The 22,611-nt window shown below is 41.5% G+C and overlaps 1 protein-coding gene across 5 annotated transcripts in view; it reads left to right on the forward strand.

Moving 5' to 3' along the window:
- SPECC1 (sperm antigen with calponin homology and coiled-coil domains 1) overlaps positions 1–22,611 on the forward strand; it is a 308,899-nt gene that overhangs the window by 247,563 nt on the left and 38,725 nt on the right. For all 5 annotated transcript variants that reach the window (XM_064378212.1, XM_064378211.1, XM_064378209.1 and 2 more), the window contains 3 exons: positions 2,686–2,767; positions 6,322–6,478; positions 9,104–9,206. In XM_064378212.1, the coding sequence (XP_064234282.1) occupies positions 2,686–2,767; positions 6,322–6,478; positions 9,104–9,206 (342 nt within the window). The remainder of the gene's footprint in view (positions 1–2,685; positions 2,768–6,321; positions 6,479–9,103; positions 9,207–22,611) is intronic.

The raw sequence follows: 22,611 nt of genomic DNA on the forward strand, positions 1-22,611 counted from the left end.
GTGGTGGCACACCCCTGTAACCCCAGCTACTCGGGAGGCAGGAGAGTCGCTTGAACCCAGGAGGCAGAGGCTGCAGTGAGCTGAGATCGTGCCACTGCACTCCTGGGTGACAGAGCAAGATTCTATCTCAAAAAAAAAAAAAAAAAAAAAAAAAAAAGAATATGGTCATCTTAGTAGGTGGCAGGAAAATGTATTTAATAAAGATTAATATATTTATTGATGTAAATTCTTTAAAAACTAGGAATAGAAGGGAAATTCTTTAATAAGATAAAAGATCTCTATTATATATTTACAGTAAACATCATTCTTAATGGTGAAATATTGCCACAAGATTGTGAATGGGATAGGAATGCCCCATATTGTTACTTTCTTTCAGCCAACTTCGAAAGCAAAATTAAAACTGCTTTTGAAAACTGTATACCGCAACCATTATATTTTTGTGGGATGTGGGAACATGGTATTGTGTCTAATGTGATATGAAGTAGGCCGGGCGCGGTGGCTCATGCCTGTAATCCCAGCACTTTGGGAGGCCGAGGTGGGCGGATCATGAGGTCTGGAGATCGAGACCATCCTGGCTAACATGGTGAAACCCCTCTCTACTAAAAATACAAAAATTAGCCGGGTGTGGTGGCACATGCCTATATAGTCCCAGCTACTTGGGAGGCTGAGGCAGGAGCATTGCTTGAACCCAGGAGGCAGAGGTTGCAGTGGGCCGAGATCACACCACTGCACTACAGCCTGGGTGACAGTGTGAAACTCTTGTCTGAAAAAAAAAAAAAAAAGGTGATATGAAGTAGAGCCTCTAAGAGAAAGAATGTTCTGGAAAGCCTCAGAATGGCCCTGCACAGACAAATGTACCAGGATGTTCATTGCAGTATTGTTCCTTATACTAATATCAATATCAATAGAGAATCACTGAAATAAATTATGGTAATGAAAATAGCTAAGATCTACTGAATGCTTACCATGTGCTGGGCTGTGTTTTGATTTTTCTAACTGGATTTAACTCATTTAATCCTCTCATAACTCTCTGCGGTAAGTACTTTTAGTATCATTGCCATTTTACAGATAAAATAAGGCACAGAGAATGAAGTAACCCAGAGTCTCACAGGTGAGTGATGCCATCTGGCCCTAGAGCCATGTGCTTGGCCTCTTGTGGCACTTCTCATGGGAAGCTGCCAACATGGTGGGTGATGGTGGGTAGAGAATGACATCCAAGATACAGTAAGTGAAAGAAACAAATCGGTATACAAAACAATGTAATGCTATAACATTTGTGTTTTTAGAAAAACAGAGGTTTTTTTTCAAGGTTTTTCCTTGAATAATGTCATGCTTACTTGCATTCTGAAATGCTTTTTTAAATGGCAGTAAAAAAATACAACATGTAATCTACCTCTTAACAAATTTTTAAATATTATCAATTAGAAGCACAATATTGTATGGCAGGTTTCTAGAATTTTTTTTGAATAATTTCAACTTTTATTTCAAATTCAGGATGTACATGTGCAGATTTGTTACATGGATATATTGCGGGTTGCTGAGGTTTGGGGAATGACTGATCCCATCACCCAAGTAGTGAGCATAGTACCCAACAGTTTTTCAATCCTTGCTTCTCCCTCCTCTGGCCCTGCCCAGTATCTGTTGTTGCCATAATTCTGTCCTCTAGAACTTTTTTGTCTTGCCTGGCTGAAACTCTGTACCCACGGAACAACTCCTACCTCCCCTCTCTGAGGCCTCTGGGAGCCACCACTCCACTGTCTGCTTCTGTGATTTTGACTACTTTAGATTCCTAACGAACATGAAGTTATGCCGCACTTGTCCTTCAGTGACTGGAGTATTTCACTTAGCATAATGTCTCCAATACTCATTTATGTTGTAGCATGGGACAGGATTTCCTTCTTTTTTAAGGCTGAATAATACTCCACTGTATATTATATACCACATTTTCTTCATGCATTCATCTGGTGGTGGACACTTGGGTTGCTTCCACCTCTTGGCAGTTGTGAATCATGCTGCAATGAACATGAGGGTGCAAATATCTTTTTGAGATCCTGTTTTCAATTTTCTTGGATAAATACCTAGAAGTGGCATTGCTGAATCATTTGGTAGTACTATTTTTAATTTTTTGAGGAATCCTCCATACTGTTTTCCATAATGGCTGCACCGTTGTACACGCCCACCTATAGTACACAGGAGTTTCATTTTCTCCACCTCCTCACCAACACTTGTGATTTTTCTGTTTTTTTGATGATGGCCTTCCTCATAGATGTGAGGTGGCATGTCACTGTAGTTTTGGTTTGCATTTCCCTGATGATTAGTGATGTTGAGTATCTTTTCATATACCTATTGGCATTTAAAAAAATACTTTTACACACGTCCTTGAATATACGTAGAACGTTCCAGGAAAGATACTCACAAAGCCAATTAATAATGATTACCCTTGGAGAGAAGAACTGGGGGATGGGAAGGAAAAGGAGACTTTCTGTTCACTATTTGTCCTTTTTATTGCTTTTGAGGATGGTGTCTATTTGCGTGTATTTCCTATTCAAATAAATGAGTTAATTATAAACCCCCCTGCTTATTCCACTGTGTTTAAGTAAACTATTGCACACCCACCCATACCTGTGTTTGTGCTATTCTTGATGTTATGAGTTCACCATGCTGGTGTTCCCCTGCTTTTTACAGAGGCATTCAACTTACAGCAGTGTGCGGCCAGCCAGCAGAGGGATAACTCAACACTTGGACCTTCCCGACCTTCCCCTCTCAGGTAAATTATGTAAACATGAAGAACTGTTAACTTTTCTTCATTTCTTTGCATGAAACTGAGCTTAGAAAAATAATCAGTGGCATTTCTTGCAGGTGATTTCAACCCCTGAATAATGTACGTGTCATGGATGTTAGATGCAGCAGTGCAGCTGACAAAAGGAGAAAGTGTCTGTCTCCTGCCAGCTGCACTTCTCAGTGCCCTTGTGCTAGGGAGACAGGCCCGACTTTGTTGTGTTTTTTTTTGTTTTTTTGTTTTTTTGTTTTCATTTTTTTTAGAGACATGGTCTTGCTTTGTTGCCCAGTCTGGTCTCAAACTCCTGGCCTCAACTGATCCTCCTGCCTCAGCCTCCCACAGTGCTGGGATTATGGGTGTGAGCCACTGTGCCTGGCCTGTTGTTTTTTAAGTGAATCTCAAGAGCGTATTTTCTAATCTTTAAAAAGTAACTAATTTAAGGGGAAAAATCTTACCTGATTTTGAGTTTGTCTGCTACTTCCGCAATTCTCAAAAGTTGCCTCTTTAAAAGTATTTGTCTTTTGGTGCAGTCCTCTTCCTGTTGCTACACCATGTGTGTGTGTTCGTGTGTGTGTGTATTTTTTTGCTTGTTTGTTTTGTTTTAACTCAAATTTTGGTTGTAAAGTGGAGGTTGCATTCAGCAATCCCCACCCATCATCACATTTGGCTTTGCACTACATCTCCTGTGTCACAGGCTGATGTGAAGCAGTCGTCCAGAGGGGACCCAGGAACAGGGTCTCATCACTGCTGCTCAGCCTGGCTTTGGCCCCATCATCCCACCTCTCTGTGCTTTTGTCTCCTCATCTCTAAAATGGAAATAATCCTGTCCACCTCATTGGATCGTATCAAGCATTGAGTTAGCACGTTGAAGTGCCTAGAACATACTGAGCTCGTGGTAAGTGCTGTGGAAGTGTTTGCTGTGCACATCTCACCTGTTCTTCTCTGCTGACCCAGCTTACCTGCCCAGAACTAAAAGGACAACAGCACTTGAGCCTAGTGGGAAGTTTAGGTTGTCCAGAATTTAGGCCTTAGAACCTATGTATGTGTGTATGCGGTCACTGTTAGGAAATAAAAAAAAAAAGAACACTAAATGAACTGTTTATGGGTGCCGGTAGGAAGGATAGAAAGCCAAAAGTCTGCATCACATGGACAGAAATCCTTTGGTTTCTAAGCATAAAATAGAATTTCTACAACTGTACTTCCTTTAGATCTTGGTCAAGCACAATCCGGCTTGTTCTTAGTTGTTTCTATAAAGGAACTTTCCCCTCTGAATAATCTTCTTTGCTTTTTCATGAAATTAAATAAAGATTTTAGAATTGGATAAACAGTGACAATTGAGAATTTGAAGATGATCTCGGCCCATTCCTTGAATTTTACGTGGGAGAGATTCAAGCCCTACAGAGATTGAGTGACTTATTAAGGCTTCAGTGATTTTGGGTGGGTCTCCAGCCAGGAAGTCTCCTGATTCTTTCTACCATGTGCTTCTTGGTGCTGAGGCTGGTGATTGTGCTGAGTGATAGCTTTCTAAAGAAGTGATGATAGTTTATGTGGGACTCCAAGTCATGATAATGACTTCCCAGCAGGAGGAAATGCAAACCAAAGGCCAGCGTAAAGTCAAGAGTGTAAGAACAAACAGATGGAGTTCGGTGGAGGTAGAGAAATGAGAGAGTCTGCGCTGCAGGAGACCAGGCCTGAGTGTCCTGTGCTAGGAGGGGAGTGGAGGAGGCCAAAGCAGAGAGGGAAGCCCACTTGGCTTACAGTAGCCGCTGTGTAGCACAGAAGTGGGAATAACTAGATTATACGTGTAGTGCTAGGTGTGGGGTTTTTGAAAAATTGTGTTAAAAGACACATAATATAACATTTACCAACTCAACCGTTTTTTAAGTGTACTAGGTAAGCCTTTGGTAGATAATATTTGTGTCTTCTCTGTTGCATTAGCCTTAAAGTTTCCTGTTGTGTAGAGACACCATTCTTTCTGGTTTTCTTTGAGACGGAGTCTTGCTCTCACATAGGGCGGGAGTGCCGTGGCATTATCATAGCTCACTACAGCCTCAAACTTCTGGTCTCAAGTGATCCTCCTGCTTCAGCTTTCAAGTGGCTGGGACTAGAGGTGCATGTCACCATGCCTGGCTAATTACAAAAAAATTTTGGGGTATAGAGATAGGGTCTCACTAATTTGTCCAGGCTGGCCTTGAACTCCTGGCCTCAAGCAGTCCACCTGCCTTGGCCTCCCAAAGCACTGCGATTACAGGCGTAAGCCACCATGCCTGTCCAAGAAACTATTCTTTTAGTTGACAAGATACACACTGAACTTGAGACCACAACAGCTATTGCTCTGAAGTTAATACCTCATTGACAGCCCTCCCCACTTTGCCCCCACCAGGCACCACCTGTCTGCTTGGATGATTCTATTTACTGTTACTACAGCAAAGGATCGCAGTGACAATTACTTGTTTCTGGCAATCTCCAGAAATTGCTTGTCAACGTTGAGGTCATTGGAAGCTGCAGAAACCAAAGATTAATGTGCTGTTCTTGTTGTTCTCTTTAGTGATATAAATACTGTTTTTCTCTGCTATTTAGAGCTGACTAGCCTCGCTCCCAACCTTACTGCCCTTAATTGATGGCTGTGAGCTGTAGAAGGATTGTTTTCTTCTGTGACTATTCGCAGGTCATAGGAACAACTGTGGGCTCATCCTGGTCCCTGGCCTGCTATGTAGCTTTGAACAAGGCACTTAATTCTCTGAGCTCCAGTTGCCTCTATAAATATAAACTAGACAATCTTGAAAAGTTTCTCCTGTTCCATTCTTTTATGATCCTTTAGGAAATATCATCTGACTAGACAAGGTGGTACACTCTCCTGTAGTCTCAGCTACTTGGGAGGCTGAGGCGGAGGATTGCTATAGGAGGTCAAGTCCAACTCCAGCCTGGGCAACACAGTAAGACCCTGTCTCTAAAAGAGAAAAAAAGGAATATCATCTGGAGGATTCAGTCCATTTCATTACCTGTTTTGACGCAGACTAATATGACAGCAGAAAGGAGCCTTGAAAGAATGATTTTTACTTCTTTTTTAGCAAGCCAGGCCCTGTGGCTAGAATGGCCTTTTCTGTTGTAAAATAGGTTTTTTTGATTACCAGCTTCTTGTTTGCCTGTGATCTGATCATCATACAAGGCATTTTTCTGCCACTATCTCTCAGATGTCTGTCAATTAAAACAAAAGATATTACCTGGGGACAGGGCTGGCTTTCTTGGCACTTGCACAAGGCCCTTAGAAGAACACATGCTTTGTGTAATAGTCTGATGACATCGTCTTGAAATTCACAGTAACTTTTGAACAAGAGGTTGATCCAGCGCTAGGTCCTATAAATGATGTCATGGTCCTGCCTGGAGAATCCACGTCCCTATTCCATTTTTATTACTTCAGAAACTATATATATGTTTGTACTTGAGGATAAAATGAGAACTGTATTATATTTGAGAAGAAATATGATGGCAGTCAGGAGATGCTGCTTCAGGAATGGGTGATTATGTGGTTGTTCCCACAGATATTCTAAAGGGAAGGACTGAGGCCCTGAAGCCGGACCCCCACCTCCGCAAGAGTCCCTCACTGGAGTCACTGAGCAGACCCACATCTCTGGGCTTTGGGGACACGAGACTGCTGAGCGCTTCCACTAGGGCATGGAAACCACAAAGCAAACTCAGGTATCATGTTTCAAACAATAAGAAATCAGAAAAACATCGGGCTGATCACCTTTTATTCTTGCTGTTTGTCCCCGTGGCCAATTTACTTTTACAAGTATTTCCTGCATGAACATGACTAAGACACTGTGCCTGCCCTTGGTGAGTCTAAAAGGAGGACACTGGACAGCAGTAGTATGCAAAATGGAATTAAGGACTGTAAAAAACAATACTGCGTAAGCAAAGTCTTGAGAGGTTGTTAGTTGGATCAAGAAGTCTAAAGAGAAGTGGCATTTCTGCCAAGGGCTCTAAAGTACCATTACAAGCATGCTGTGGAGCAGTGTTCAGGGAATGTGGGTGGTATTGTGTGTCTGGACTAGACTATGGGCTTCCTGAGGGCAGGGACCCTGCCATACATATGCATAACAAGCTCTCTGTCAGTATTTGTTGGGTAGATGGATAGGTGACTAGGACATTCCAGCTGGAAGGCAGGTTGGAGCCATATTGTAATTAATCTTCATTGCTAAGGGAGAGGTTTGTGCATTATTTTGGTAAAGCACTGGGGAACCACCAAGTTTGTGGGATTTTGCTTCGGATTTTGAGATTGTACAGTGAGATTGGACCTGCATTTTAAGGGGATTCATCAGAAAACAGTGACATGTAAGGATTGAAGAGGCATTTTGAAATCAGTGTTTAAGAAGGACTTTCACAAGGATGTGAAGGAGGGGTTGGCAGAGGGAGAGGATGGCAAGACCAGCAGGGTGGTCACTAAGAACTGGTCTTTGCTTCCACACCTCTGTCACCTCCTCCCTTTTCAGTGCCCCTGGTCATCCAGACCACAGCAAACCTCTTTCAGCTGCTGCTTCTCTTTCTTATGTCTTCCCTGCTTCTCTGTGTTGGTTAATCTTCTGAAGCACTGAGCACATCCTGCTGCAGATCTCACAAAAATCTCGCGTGACTCTGTCATCCACATTCCTAATCCTGGTCTTCTAGATGCCTCACGACTTAGCATCACCCCACCCACCTTCCAGAATGGCTCTGTTCCTCCCTCCACCTGAGCCTGTTTTAGTCCCTGCCTTTGTAATATCACATGAGAATTTCTGATTGCAAGTCTTTGTGTATAAGGTTTTAGCCTGAATCATTTTTCTTTTGTCCTTTCATACTGTAAATACTGCTTCTCCTTCAAGGTCAAACCTTTCATGAAGTTGTACCTAATACCTGGCACATTGACATATCCCTTCTCTGACTTTGGTGTCTACACTGTTTTGGGCGTTTAGTTTCTGTACTTCTTTGTAGTGTGGAACAGTGTTGCGCAGTACATGCCATTGTCTCCATTTATGCTATAATTTAGTGGACAGTAAATGTTCAGCTTACATTATGGTATCTCTTCCAGCCCCTTGCATTGTGCAGCACACATAGTATTTCACTTAGTAAAACTTAAGAATTGAGTAGATGTATCAAGATACAAAATTGGCTACTTTAGGAGTAATAGCTTTTTAATAAATATTATAATTAAAAATACGGCTATCATAGAAGGATTTATGAAAGTCTGAATTAATTCAGGTCTTGTTACACCTTTGGGTATAGCATATATTTGAATCCAAATAGATGAAGTCATGTGTTTTAGAGGTGTAATGTAAAGCCCCAGATATTACATATTGTCCTGTTTAAGTACAAGCGATTTATATAATTGAAAGAGGTTTTAAGGACCAGAATTAGTGCTCTTCTGAATTGACCTTTTCTTTATGCCAGAAATGCGTACAAAAGGCTATGTGTATATGAATATGCTATTCATAATTGATGTTTTACCTTCATAATGAAAAATTGATAAAGGTAAAAATTGATATTTTACCTTTCATAATGAAAAGTTAGATAAGTAAAATTCTTATTTCAATTTTACATTTGTGTTAGTGAGTTAAACAATGGCAGGCTATGTGGTGTTTTTAATATGCCCTTCCAATCTACCTTTAAAATTTGTTTACTTTTATTTTTTGGAGATGGAGTCTTGCTCTGTTGTCTAGGCTATAGTGAGGTGGCACAATCATAGTGCACTACAACCCTGAACTCCTGGTCTCAAGCAATCCTCCTGCCTAAGCCTCCTCAGTAGCTGTAATTACAGGTGCACACCATTATGCCCAGCTAATTATTTTATTTTTTTAAAGATGGGGTTTCACTATGTTGCCCAGGCTGGTCTTAAACTCCTGGGCTGAAGCAATCTTCCTGCCTTGGCTCCTAAAGTTCTGGGATTATAGATGTGAGCCACTGCTCCCAGACAGTCTACCTGTTACATGTTATTTAGATATTGGTTTAGTCTTGAAAGATGTAGGGTGTGTTTTGTTTAGGTATCTTTAATTCAAATAATATTGTACTTAAGTGAACAAAGAAAAGACTAGATGGATGAGCAACAGATGGATTTTAAAACAAAATGTAACACAACTCTCCTTAGATTTATGATAGTCAGGAAGCACAATTTAATTTTTATTTTATACGGTGAGATATAAAATAGTAATGTGACTAATTCGGCTATTCTTTAGATTCTTGCTGAATGAAGTAGACTTTTGCTTTTCTAGTAGGTATTTATTTCTTGTGTATTTGAGGATTCTAAATATTCACATCTTCTCCTAACTATGTGCCCTTCTTTCTAACCAGTGTGGAAAGAAAAGACCCTCTGGCGGCCTTGGCCCGGGAATATGGCGGTTCCAAGCGCAATGCTCTACTGAAATGGTGCCAGAAAAAGACACAGGGTTATGCGGTAAGGGACATCAACCAATATCCAGCCAGACCCAGGCAGTAGTATCCCTGTGCCAGTACATGTTCCATGTGTGCCTGTGCTTGGTAGGCCGATAGGTGTGTAATTATCATCTTTCTGTTCTCCTGGGCAAGGCTGCCAGGGAGGGTTTGATATCTTTGCACTGCCCAAAGGCACCCAGACAGAGAGGCAAATGCAACTGAAAAACAGTCTGCACTCCACCCACCAAACGTATGGCTGCATGCAAAGCCGCATCTCCTGCAGGAAAGGGGACCTTTTTCTTTGCTCAGAGTGTTATTGACTGCAGGTTCTTGGGCTCTCGATGCGATAGAAATTGTCATGCGGCCAAAAGAGTTTTCCCAACAAGGCTTTATTGGAGCTTATGCCCAGGCATGAGGGAGGAAGCACAGAAGAGGGAGGATTCTCTGGCTGACTCCCTGAAATGAGCTGGTAGGGATTGTTTTATTAAACAGGAATTAAGAAGGAATTGATATCAAGGTAGGGAATGTGGGCTGGGCTGGGTAGAGCAAGTGAGGGGTAGGGGATGTGGGTCAGCTTATCTGCTGACGGTGGTTGTCTTGAGTAAGGAGCTAGCTGGTGTTCTGGTCAGTGACAGCAAGGCTGTACATCAGTTGTTGAGCATTCCTTCCTGAGGTGGGACCTTGGCAATTTTGGTTGGATATTTTGGATTTCCTAGGGTTAGTTTCTGGAATTCTTTAAGTAAAAGAATTAAACATTCTTTTATTCTTTTAAACATTATGAGAGTGCAGAAAAACAATGTGGTTATTTTCTTTGCCTGGCTTCAGGTATGTCAGTGACATAATGGTGTGGGTTTTGTGCTCAGTGGGAATGCAAGAAATAATGCTGTAGTGGGGGTAAGCTGAAGATAAGCCCTGTCCCTGCACTATCTCAGAAGTTGGTTGATGTATTCCTGGTGGACGCGTACTTAAGAGTGGAACTCCTGGGCCATAGGGTGTGCATACAATCTAGTGGATAGTGCCAAACAGATGACGGAAGTGATTGTGCACTTTCTGTCCCTCCAGCAATCTGTGAGAGATTTATTTCTCTGCATTCTTATCAGCACTTGGTATTGTCAGTCTTTTTACTCAAGGGCATGTGGGTAATGTGTAGTAAGTAGTGTCTCATTGTGGTTTTTATTTGCATTTTCCTGTTGACTGGGGAGGCTGAGCACCTTTTCATATGCAACCTGGCCGTGTGGATAGTCCCTTTTGGGATGCACCTGCTCAGGTCTTTTGCACATTTTGTTTGTTTTTGGGGGAGTGGCTCCATAAGCCAGATATGAACTTTCGCTCCTTTTTAAAATTTTTTACTTTAAGTTGTGGGATACATGTGCAGAATGTGAAGGTTTGTTACATAGGTTTACACATGCCATGGTGGTTTACTGGACCCATCAACCTGTCATCTACATTAGGTATTCTCCTAATGCTATCCCTTCCCTAGTCCCCTACCCTCTGACAGGCCCCGGTATATGATGTGTTCTCATTGTTCGCCTCCCACTTATGAGTGAGAATATGCAGTGTTTGGTTTTCTGTTCCTGTGTTAGTTTGCTGAGAATCATGGTTTCCAGCTTCAGCTGTGTCCCTGCAAAGGACATGAACGTGTCCTTTTTTATGGCTGCATAGTATTCCATCATGTATATATGCCACATTTTCTTTATTCAGTCTATCACTGATGGGCATTTCGGTTGGTGCCAACTCATTGCTATTATGAACAGTGCTACAATAAGCATATGTGTGCATGTGTCTTTATAGAATGATTTATAATCCTTTGGGTATATACCCAGTAATGGGACTGCTGGGTCAAATGGTATTTCTAGTTCTAGATCCTTGAGGAATCACTACACTGTCTTCCACAATTTTTGAACTAATTTATACTCCCACCAACAGTGTAAAAGTGTTCCTGTTTCTCCACATCCTCTCCAGCATCTGTTGTCTCCAGACTTTTTAATGATCGCCATTCTAATTGACGTGAAGTGGTATCTTTTTTTTTTTTTTTCGAGACAGAGTTTCACTATTGCTACCCAGGCTGGAGTGCAATGGCGCGATCTCAGCTCACCACAACCTCTGCCTCCTGGGTTCAGGCAATTCTCCTGACTCAGCCTCCCGAGTAGCTGGGATTACAGGCACGAACCACCATGCCCAGCTAATTTTTTGTATTTTTAGTAGAGACAGGGTTTCACCATGTTGACCAGGATGGTCTCGATCTCTTGACCTTGTGATCCACCCGCCTCAGCCTCCCAAAGTGCTGGGATTACAGGCGTGAGCCACCGCGCCCGGCTGAGGTGGTATTTTAATGTGGTTTTGATTTGCATTTCTCTGATGACCAGTGATGATAAGCATTTTTTCGTGTTTCTTGGCCACATAAATGTCTTCTTTTGAAAAGTGTTCATGTCTTTTGCCCATTTTGTGATGGAGTTGTTTGCTTTTTCTTGTATATTTGTTTTAGTTCTTTGTAGATTCTAGATATTAGCCCTATGTCAGATTGGTAGATTTCTGACATTTTTTCCCATTCTGTTAGTTGCCATTTCACTCTAATGATTGTGTCTTTTGCTGTGCAGAAGCTCTTAAGTTTAATTAGATCCCATTTGTCTATTTTGGCTTTTGTTGCCATTGCTTTGGTGTTTTAGTCATGAAGTCCTTGCCTATGCCTATGTCCTGAATGATATTGCCTAGGTTTTCTTCTAGGGTTTTTATGGTGTTCTTATGTTTAAATCTTTAATCCATCTTGAGTTAATTTTTGTATAAGGTGTAAAGAAGGGGTCCAGTTTCAGCTTTCTGCATATGGCTAGCCAGTTTTCCCAGCACCATTTATTAAATAGGGAATCCTTTCCCCATTGCTTGTTTTTGTCAGGTTTGTCAAAGATCAGATGGTTGTAGATGTGTGGTGTTACTTCCGAGGTGTCTGTTCTGTTCCATTGTTCTATATCTCTGTTTTGGTACCAGTACTATGCTGTTTTGATTACTGTAGCTTTGTAGTATAGTTTGAAGTCAGGTAGTGTGATGCCTCCAGCTTTGTTGTTTTTGCTTAGGATCGTCTTGGATATGTGGGCTCTTTTTTGGTTTCATATGAAGTTTAAGGTGTTTTTTTCCAGTTCTGTAAAGAAGGTCACTGCTGGCTTGATGGAGATAGCATTGAATCTATAAATTACTTTGGGCACTTTGGCCATTTTGACAATATTGATTCTTACCAATCATGAACATGAAATGTCTTGCCATCTCTTTGTGCCCTCTCTTATTTCCCTAAGCAGTGGTTTGTAGTTCTCCTTGAAGAGGTTCTTCACATCCTCTGTTAGTTGTATTCCTAGGTATTTTATTCTGTTTGTAGCAATTGTGAATGGGAGTTTGCTCGTGATTTGGCTCTCTGTCTGTAACTGGTGTATAGGAATGCTTGTGATTTTTGCACATTGATTTTGTATCCTGAGACTTTGCTGAAGTTGCTTATCATCTAAAGGCAATTTGGGGCTGAGAAGATGGAGTTTTCTAAATATACAATCATGTCATCTGCAAACAGAGACAATTTGACTTCCTCTCTTCCTATTCAGATATGCTTTATTTCTTTCTCTTGCCTGATTGCCCTGGCCAGAACTACAAATACTGTGTTGAATAGGACTGGTGAGAGAGGAGAGGGCATCCTTGTCTAGTGCTGGTTTTCAAAGAGAATGCTTCCAGCTTTTGCTCATTCAGTGTGATATCGGCTGTGGGTTTATCATAAATAGCTCCTACTATTTTGAGATACGTTCCATCAATACCTAATTTATTGGGAGTTTTTAGCATGAAGGGGTGTTGAATTTTATTGAAGGCCTTTTCTGCATCTATTGAAATAATCATGTGATTTTTGTCATTGGTTCTGTTTATGTGATGGATTATGTTTATTGATTTCTGTATATTGAACCAGCTTTGCATCCCAGGGATGAAGCTGACTTTATTGTGGTGGATAAGGCTTTTGATGTGCTGCTGGATTCAGTTTGCCAGTATTTTATTGAGGATCTTCTTATTGATGTTCATCAGGGATATTGGCCTGAAATTTTTGTTTTTAGTTGTTTCTCTGCCAGGTTTTGGTATCAGGATGATGCTGGCCTCATAAAATGAGTTAGGGAGGAGTCCCTCTTTTTCTATTGTTTGCAATAGTTTCTAAAGGTATGGTACTACTTCTCTTTGTACCTCTGGTATAATTTGGCTGTGAATCCATCAGGTCCTGGGCTTTTTTTTGATTGGTAGGCTATTAATTACTGCCTCAATCAGAACTTGTTATTGGTCTGTTTAGGGATTTGACTTCTTCCTGGTTTAGTCTTGGGAGGGTTTCTGTGTCCAGGAATTTATCCATTTCTTCTAGATTTTCTAGTTTATTTGCATAAAGGTGTTTATAGTATTCTCTGATGATAGTTTGTATTTCTATGGAAGCAATGATGATATCCCCTTTATCATTTTTTATTGTGTCTATATGATTCTTCTCTCTTTTCTTCTTTATTATTGTGGCTAGTGGTCTATGTATTTTGTTAATCTTTTCAAAAACCAGCTCCTGGATTCATTGATTTTTTTTTGAAGGGTTTCTCTTGTCTCTATCTCTTTCAGTTCTGCTCTTAGTTATTTCTTGTCTTCTGCTAGCTTTTGAATTTGTTCTTGCTTCTCTAGTTCTTTTAATTGTGATGTTAAGGTGTCGATTTTAGATCTTTCTTGCTTTCTACTGTGGGCATATAGTGCTATAAATTTTCCTCTGAACTCTGCTTTAGCTCTGTCCCAGAGATTCTGGTATGTTGTGTCTTTGTTCTCATTGGTTTCAAAGAACTTATTTATTTATTTCTGCCTTAATTTTATTATTTACCCAGTAGTCAGTCAGGAGCAGGATGTTCAGTTTCCATGTAGTTGTGTGGTTTTTAGTGAGATTTCGCTCTCGTTACCCAGGCTGGAGTGCAATGGCGCTATCTTGGCTCACCGCAACCTCCGCCTCCTGGATTCAAGCAATTCTCCTGCCTCAGCCTCCCAAGTAGCTGGGACTACAGGCGCGTGCCACCATGCCCAGCTAATTTTTGTATTTTCAGTAGAGACGGGGTTTCACCTTGTTGACCAGGACGGTCTCGATCTCTTGACCTCGTGATCCACCCGCCTCAGCCTCCCAAAGTGCTGGGATTATAGGCGTGAGCCACTGTGCCCGGCCTTAGTGAGTTTCTTAATCCTGAGTTCTAATTTGATTGCACTGTGGTCTGAGGGACGGTTTGTTACAATTTCCATTCTTTTGCATTTGCTGGGGAGTGTTTTACTTTCAATTATGTGGTCAATTTTAGAATAAGTGCAATGTGGTGCTGAGAGGAATATATATTCTGTTGATGTAGGGTAGAGAGTTCTGTAGATGTCTGTTAGGTCCGCTTGGTCCAGAACTGAGTTCAAGTCCTGAGTATCCTTGTTAATTTTCTGTCTCATTGATCTGTCTAACATTGACAGTGGGGTGTTAAAGTCTCCTGCTATTATTGTGTGGGAGTCTAAATCTCTTTGTAGGTCATTAAGAACTTGCTTTATGTATCTGGGTGCTCCTGTATTGGGTGCATATATATTTAGGATTGTTAGCTCTGGTAAATATTCCTCTATCCCTTTATTTTGAGCCTATGTGTGTCTTTGCATGTGAGATGGGTCTCCTGAATACAGCACACAGATGGGTCTTGACTCTTTATCCAATTTGCCAGTCTGTGCCTTTTAATTGGGTCATTTAGCTCATTTACATTTAACGTTAATATTTTTATGTGTGAATTTGATCCTGTCATTATGATGCTAGCTGGTTATTTTGCCTGTTAATTGATGCAGTTTCTTCATAGTGTCGATAGTCTTTACATTTTGGTATGGTTTTGCAGTGGCTGGTACTGGTTTTTCCTTTCCATGTTTAGTGCTGCCTTCAGGAGCTCTTGTAAGGCAGGCCTGGCCTTGACAAAATCTCGCAGCATTTGCTTGTCTGTAATGGATTTTATTTCTCCTTCGCTTATTAAGCTTAGTTTGGCTGGATATGAAGTTCTGGGTTGAAAATTCTTTTCTTTAAGAATGTTGAATATTGGAACCCACTCTTTTTTGGCTTGTAGGGTTTCTGCAGGGAGAGCTGCTGTTAGTCTGATGGGCTTCTCTTTGTGGGTAACATGACCTTTCTCTGGCTGCGCTTAACATTTTTTCCTTCATTTCAACTTTGGTGAATCTGATGATTTTGTGTCTTGGGGTTGTTCTTCTCAGCGAGTATCTCAATTTGAATGTTGGCCTGTCTTGCTAGGTTGGGGAAGTGCTCCTGCATAGGCTCCTGAAGAGTGTTTTCCAACTCTGTTCCACTCTCCCCATCACTTTCAGGTATGCCAATCAAACGCAGGTTTGGTCTTTTCACATAGTACCATATTTATTGGAAGCTTTGTTTGCTCCTTTTCATACTTTTTTCTCTAATCTTTCCTTTATGCTTTATTTCAGTAAGTTGATCTTCAATCTCTGATACCCTTTCTTCTGCTTGATTGATTCAGCTATTGATACTTGTATATGTTTCATGAACTTCTTGTGCTGTTTTTCAGCTCGATCAGGTCATTTATATTCTTCTCTAAACTGGTTATTTTAGTTCGCAGTTCCTCTAACCTTTTTTCAAGGTTCTTAGCTTCCTTGCATTGGGCTAGAACATGCTCCTTTAGCTCGGAGGAGTTTATTATTACCTGCCTTCTAAAGCCTACTTCTGTCATATCATCAAACTCATTCTCCATCCAGTTTTGTTCCCTTGCTGATGAGGAGTTGTGATCCTTTGGAGGAGAAGAGGCGTTCTGGCTTTTGGAATTTTTAGCATTTTTGCACTTGTTTGTCCTCATCTTTGTAGATTAATCTACCTTTGATCTTTGGTATTGTTGACCTTCAGATGGTGTGTTTGTGTGGACATATTTTTTGTTGATGTTGATGCTGTTCCTTTCTGTTTGTTGCTTTTCCTTCTAACAGTCAGGCCCCTCTACTGCACGTCTGGTAGAGTTTGCTGGAGGTCCACTCCAGACCCTGTTTGCCTGGGTATCACCGGCAGAGGCTGCAGAACAGCAAAGATTGCCAACTATTCCTTCCTCTGGAAGCTTTGTCCTAGAGGGGCACCTGCCTGATGCCAGCTGGAACTCTCCTGTATGAGATATCTGTTGACATCTGCTGGGAGGTGTCTCCCAGTCAAGAGGCAGAGGGGTCAGGGACCCACTTGAGGAGGCAGTCAGTTTCTTAGCAGAGCTCAAACGCTCTGCTGGGATATCCACTACTCTCTTCAGAAACAGCAGGCAAGAACATTTAAATCTGCTGAAGCTGTGCCCCCAGACACCCTTTCCCCCAGGTGCTCTGTCCCAGGGAGGTGGGAATTTTATCTACAGTCCCTTGACTGGGGCTGCTGCCTTTCTTTCAGAGACATCCTGCCCAGAGAGGAGGAATCTAGAGAGGCAGTCTGGCTACAGCGGCTTTGTAGTGGGCTCTGCCCAATTCAAACTTCCCAGTGGCTTTGTTTACCCTGTGAGAGGAAAACTGCCTACTCAAGCCTCAGTAATGACAGACACCGCTACCCCCACCAAGCTCAAGCATCCCAGGTTGACTTCAGACTGCTGTGCTGGTAGCGAGAATTTCAAGCCAGTGGATCTTAGCTTGCTGGGCTCTGTGGGGGTGGGATCTGCTGAGCTAGACCACTTGGCTCCCTGGCTTCACCCCCCTTTCCAGGGGAGTTAATGGTTCTGTCTAACTGGCGTTCCAGGCATAAAACTCCTGCAGCTAGCTTGGTGTCTGCCCAAATGGCCTCCCAGTTCTGTGCTTGAAACCCAGGGCCCTGTTGGTGTAGGCACCTGAGGGAATCTCCTGGTCTGCAGGTTTTGAAGAGCATGGGAAAAGCACAGTATCTTGGCCAGATAGCACCATCCCTCACTGCACAGTCCATCACAGCTTCCCTTGGCTGGGGAGGGAGTTCCCCAACCCCTTGTGCTTCCCGGGTGAGGTGACACCTCACCCTGCTTCGGTTTGCCCTTTGTGGGCTGCATTCACGGTCTAACCAGTCCCAGTGAGATGAGCTGGGTACCTAAGTTGGAAATGCAGAAATCACCTCAGACCCCTGTTTGTTCTTCCTGCTACCCTGTCCACTCTGCCTCCGCCCTGTTTCAAGGCTAGACCATGCCATGAAGGAAGGTCCCTCGGTTACAGCATCTCCCAGCCCATCAGCCACACTGCCCGAGCACACAGGAAAGAATAAGAAGCCAGAGGGAGGCGGTTGCCTGCAGGAGGTTTAGTGTAAAGGAAATAGGAATGGTAACGGGAAATTAAAGAAAACAGTTAAAAAGAGCAGTCATTCAAGAATGACACCACTGATGCCGCCTGTGCTGTCTTTCCCCACCTGACAGAAATGGACCGAGCCAGCTGCCAGAGTGGATATGAAAAGACAATTAACATTTTCAGAAGGAGTAGCCTTTTATGAAGTAACCTTGTTGTAATGCAGGAAAGAGACAGACAGTAAGATGTTTACAGGAGGATCACAAGAATAGTATTTCCTGCTGGAGTGATTTTTTTTTTTCTGTGAACATCTTGGATTAGTTTTCAAAACATTTTATGTTTGATGAAACCCAAAACTCATTTTGCCTGAAGAGTACTTTTCACTCATTAGTAAATCTCTATAAAATGAGAAATATGAACGTGCATCTGCTTTATTTACTCTTTACAAATATTCTATGTCTAGACCTGTTTGTCGAGACACCTCATATGCTTATTCTCTCAGAATTAGGAAGCCAAAAATAACTGGTGAAAACTTTTTGAAAACCAGGAACGATGTGTACCTGACTTAAAATAACTTTCTCAGCAAACTTAGACAAGAACAGAAAACCAAACACTACATGTTCTCACTCATAAGTGGGAGTTGAACAGTGAGAACACATGGACACAGGGAGGGGAACATCACACACCAGGACCTGTCTGAGGGTGGTGGGGTAGGGGACGGGTAGCAGGGGCGTGGGGGACTAGGGGAGGGATAGCATTAGGAGAAATACCTAATGTAGATGACAGGGTGATAGATGCAGCAAATCACCATGGCACGTGTATACCTATGTAACAAACCTGCATGTTTTGCACATATACCCAGAACTTAAAGTATAATAATTTAAAAAAATTGCTAAACTGGCTTTGATTAAAGAACAAACTGTTAAATATATTCGGTGAATAAGAAACTATAGATAATCTTCAGAAAAATTTGAAGAGACAAACAACCACATACTTAAGCATGAAAATATAATAAAATTTAAATCTCAGTGGAGTTTTGCAAGAAGAAGACAATTTAACACAAACATACCTAGTAAAGTACAAGAAGTTCTAAAGAATGTACTTTAGGCACAAAAAGATATCCCAGGTAGAAGGTATGAGATGAAAGAAAAAGAACAAAAATTAAAGGTAAATGGGTGGTTAAATATAAATTGAGGTTTAAAGGGATAGTATGGATACTGAGAATCTACAAATATAGTTAATTGAAATATAAATTATTTTCTCTTTTTCCAAGTCTAATGCTGGATTTCTTTTCTTCATATGCTGATTAAAATTTCAAGATTAAAAAAAAAACTTTACTTTATCAAAGTATAGTGTGAAAGGTTATGTTACATCCCTCCATATATCTATATATTTTTTATTTCAACTTTTGTTATAGATTCAGGGGGTGCATGTGCAAGTTTGTTTCGAGGGTATATTGCATGATGCGGAGGCTTGGGTTATGGGTCCCGTCACCCAGGTAGTAAACATAGTACTCTGTAGGTCGGTTTTCAGCCCATGCCTTCTTCCCTTCCCTTCCCTGTCTAGTAGTCCCCAGTGTCTATTGTTGCCATCCACGTGGCTTTTTTTTTTTTTTTGAGATGGATTTTTTTATTTATTTTTTAAGACAGAGTCTCACTCTGTTGCCCAGGCTAGAGTGTAGTGGTGCAATCTCAGCTCACTGCAACCTCTGCCTCCCAAGTTTAAGCGATTCTCCTGCCTCAGCCTCTCAAGTAACTGGGACTACAGGTGCACGCCACCATGCCCGGCTAATTTTTGTATTTTTAGTAGAGACTACCATGTTGGGCAGGCTGGTCTTGAACCCCTAACCTCAGGTGCCCACCTTAGCCTCCCAAAGTGCTGGGATTATAGGTGTGAACCGCCCCCCCCGCTTTTTATATCCATGTGTACTTGATGTTTAGCTCTTACTGAGTAACTCAGATGTGGTATTTTTTTTCTGTTCCTGCATTGGTTTGCTTAGGATAGTGGTCTTCAGCTGCATCCATGTTTTTGTTCTTTTTTATGGACATGATTTCCTTTTTTATGGCTGCATAGTACTCCATGGTGTATATTTACCACATTTTCTTTATCCAACCTACTGTTGATGGGTACTTAGGTTGATTTTACGTGTTTTCTACTGTGAATAGTGCTGCAATTAACATATGAATGGTCAAACTATTTATTTTTCTTTGGGTATATACTTAGTCATAGGATTGCTGGGTCAAATGGTAGTTCTATTTTTAGTACTTTGAGAAATCTCCAAGCTGCTTTCCACAGGGGCTGAACCAATTTTTTTCCCACCAGCCGTGTATAAGTGTTTCTTTTTCTCCATGGCCTTGCTAGCATCTGCTGTTTTTTAACTTTTTAATAATAGCCACCTGACTAGTGTTAGATGGTATCTCATTGTGGTTTTGATTTGTATTTTTCTGACGATTAGGGATGATGAGTATTTTTTCATGTTTATTGGCTGTTTGTCTTCCTTTGAGAGGTGACTGTTCATGTCCTTTGCCTATTTTTTAATGGGTTATTTGGGTTTTGCTTGATGATTAAGTTCTAATAGATTCTGGATATTAGATTCATAGTTTCTGAATATTTCTTCCCATTCTATAGGTTATCTGTTTACTCTGTTGATGGTTTCTTTTGCTGTGAAGCAGCTCTTTAGTTTAGTTAGATCCCACTTGTCAATTTTTGATTTTGTCGTACTTGCTTTTGGGAACTTAGCCCAAAATTCTTTGCCAAGGCTAATGTCGAGAAAAGTTATTTCTAGGTCTTATTCTAGGATTTTTATAGTTTGAAGTCTTACAGTTAAATCTGTAATTCATTTTAAGTTAATTTTTATATATAGTGACAGGTGGAGGTCTAGCCTCTTTCTTCTGCGCAGCATTTGCTGAATAGGGAATTCTTTTCCCATTGCTTATGTTTGTCAAAGATCAGATGATTATAGGTTTGCAGGTTTATTTCTGAGTACTCTAATTTGTCCCATTGGTCTATGTGTCTATTATTATACCAGTACCATGCTGTTTTGGTTACTGTAGCCTTATAGCATAGTATGAACTCAGGCAACACGATGTCTGCAGCTTTGATCTTCTTACTTAGGATTGCTTTGGCTATTCAGACTCTTTCGGTTCCATATGAATTTTAGAATAGTTTTTTCTAATTCTGTGAAAAATGACATTGATAGTTTGATAGGAATAGCATTGAATCTGTAAAGTGCTTTGGGTAGTATGGCCATTTGAATGTTACTGATTCTTAAAATCCATGAGCATGGAATGTTTTTTCATTTATCGATGTTGTCTCTGGTTTCTTTCAGCATCCTTCCATATATTGTTCAGCTCCAGGTAATATTGTAGGTGCTGGGGACTATATAGTGAATGAAACAGGCAAAAGTTCTTGCTCTCATGTAACTTACATTCCCATGGGGTCTGGCAGTTAACTGAAATAAAAAGGTGACATATGTACCATATTTGAAGGTTGTATTACTGTGGAGAGAAATTAAGCAGGGAAGGAGGATTGGGAATGCTGGGTGAATAGTACAATTTATATACAGTGGTCAAGGAGGTGACATTCGAGGACTTGCTCCCCTCCCCTGAAGGGCTTTGGTGTCTGCATGGTTTATTTTCCACCAAGGACTAAGTGTGGAAGGTCAGAGTAAGGAGGTCCTCACTGCCATGACTGTGCTGATAGGAGCTGAAGTGATGCACAGTGGCCACCCAGCGCTGGGAAGAGAGCATCGCAGCCAGACCCACCTGCCAAGCCCCCAGCCAGCTGCCTAATGTCTTGAGTGGCCCAGGATTGAGACCCAGTGAAAGGATATGAGCATGCCCTTGCTATGAAGTGAGATCCAGTTCACTAAGCTCAAAATGGCATTCCTAGGAGACCCTTCCAAACATTCTGCTCAACTCAGACATACTGGGGTCTTTTTGGAATAAGTCATTCCTGGGAAGCCCCTCCAAATTACTCTGTTTTCATATGTCACGCTCCTGATGCATGTTAGCTGTTTTTTAAGCCAAGGGCAGACCTGACTCAGAGAACCCCTATACTTCCCTTTCTTTCATCTGAAAGTCTAGTTTGAGCTCCTAGTTTTGTGTTATGATGGAGAAATTTCCATCTGTAACGTAGTATTTCCAGTAAGAATTCTGAAGGGACAGAAAGCCAGGCAAGTAGGTGTGACAGGCAGAATTCTAAAAATAACCCCCATGACTCTCCTTGGTAGAATGCCCTCCCCTTTATATGACACAGGGAGATGGTCTGGATGTGCCCCACCTAATCATAGAGCCCTGTAAAAGCCAAGTGATGTCTCTGGCTTGTGTCAGAAGCCGGAGAAATTCAAAGCATGAGGACTCTTCATGTTTTTGATAGTTTGAAGAGTGAGGGGGCACATGAGAAGGAGCCAAGAAGGGCCTCTGGCTGACAGCCAGCAGGAAACAGGGACTTTCTATCACTAAAGGATTAGTGCTGAGGTCCTAGCCATGCCCAGAAATTGCCATGTGGGTGCTCTGTAGTTTTGAGGTTGGCAACTGCAAGTGTGGTGCCACCAGGTCCTTTGCTCTCTCTCCCTGTTCTGATACCCTCAGACCTCAGTCAGGCTGAGGATGCTGTTTGCTTTGCCTTCTGCCTTCCCCCAGCTGGGGGATCTTGGGCTAGAAGTCACTCTGATGAACGTGTGAAATTCAGCTGTAAGTCTCTCCTAAGTCCTCTGTTACCTCCCAGAAAGCATGATGAGGTACAGCCACCCTACACCTCCATGAGTAGCATGAAGATATATGCAGATATCTTTTAGATAAAAATATATACAAGTATTTACTGTTATTTGAATTCCTGTTTGGTTCTTGCATGTCAGATCACAAGAAGGAAGTGTTTGGATAGGGATTTACTTGAAAATGTATCTGAATCTGTTCTGCTTTTGAAATTGTATGACAGGAATTTAGATAGCAAGGGATACCTACACTATCATTAAGGAATAGATAGATGTCTTTGAACCAGTTTTTAACCTGTTAGCTCAGACCTATATCTTCTTCTCTTGGTGAAAAAAAAAATCAGTCTTTGTGTGTCCACACTGAATTTTGCTTTGAATCTGGAAAGAAAATCCACATTGCAGACAACTTCTGTTGTTCTGTCTCTGAGTTCCCACAGACAAGCACTAA

This window comes from Aotus nancymaae, unplaced genomic scaffold, assembly GCF_030222135.1.
Source record: "Aotus nancymaae isolate 86718 unplaced genomic scaffold, 86718_ANA_hifiasm-v0.15.2.pri h1tg000018l, whole genome shotgun sequence".
In the NCBI taxonomy this organism is placed as follows: Eukaryota; Metazoa; Chordata; class Mammalia; order Primates; family Aotidae; genus Aotus; species Aotus nancymaae.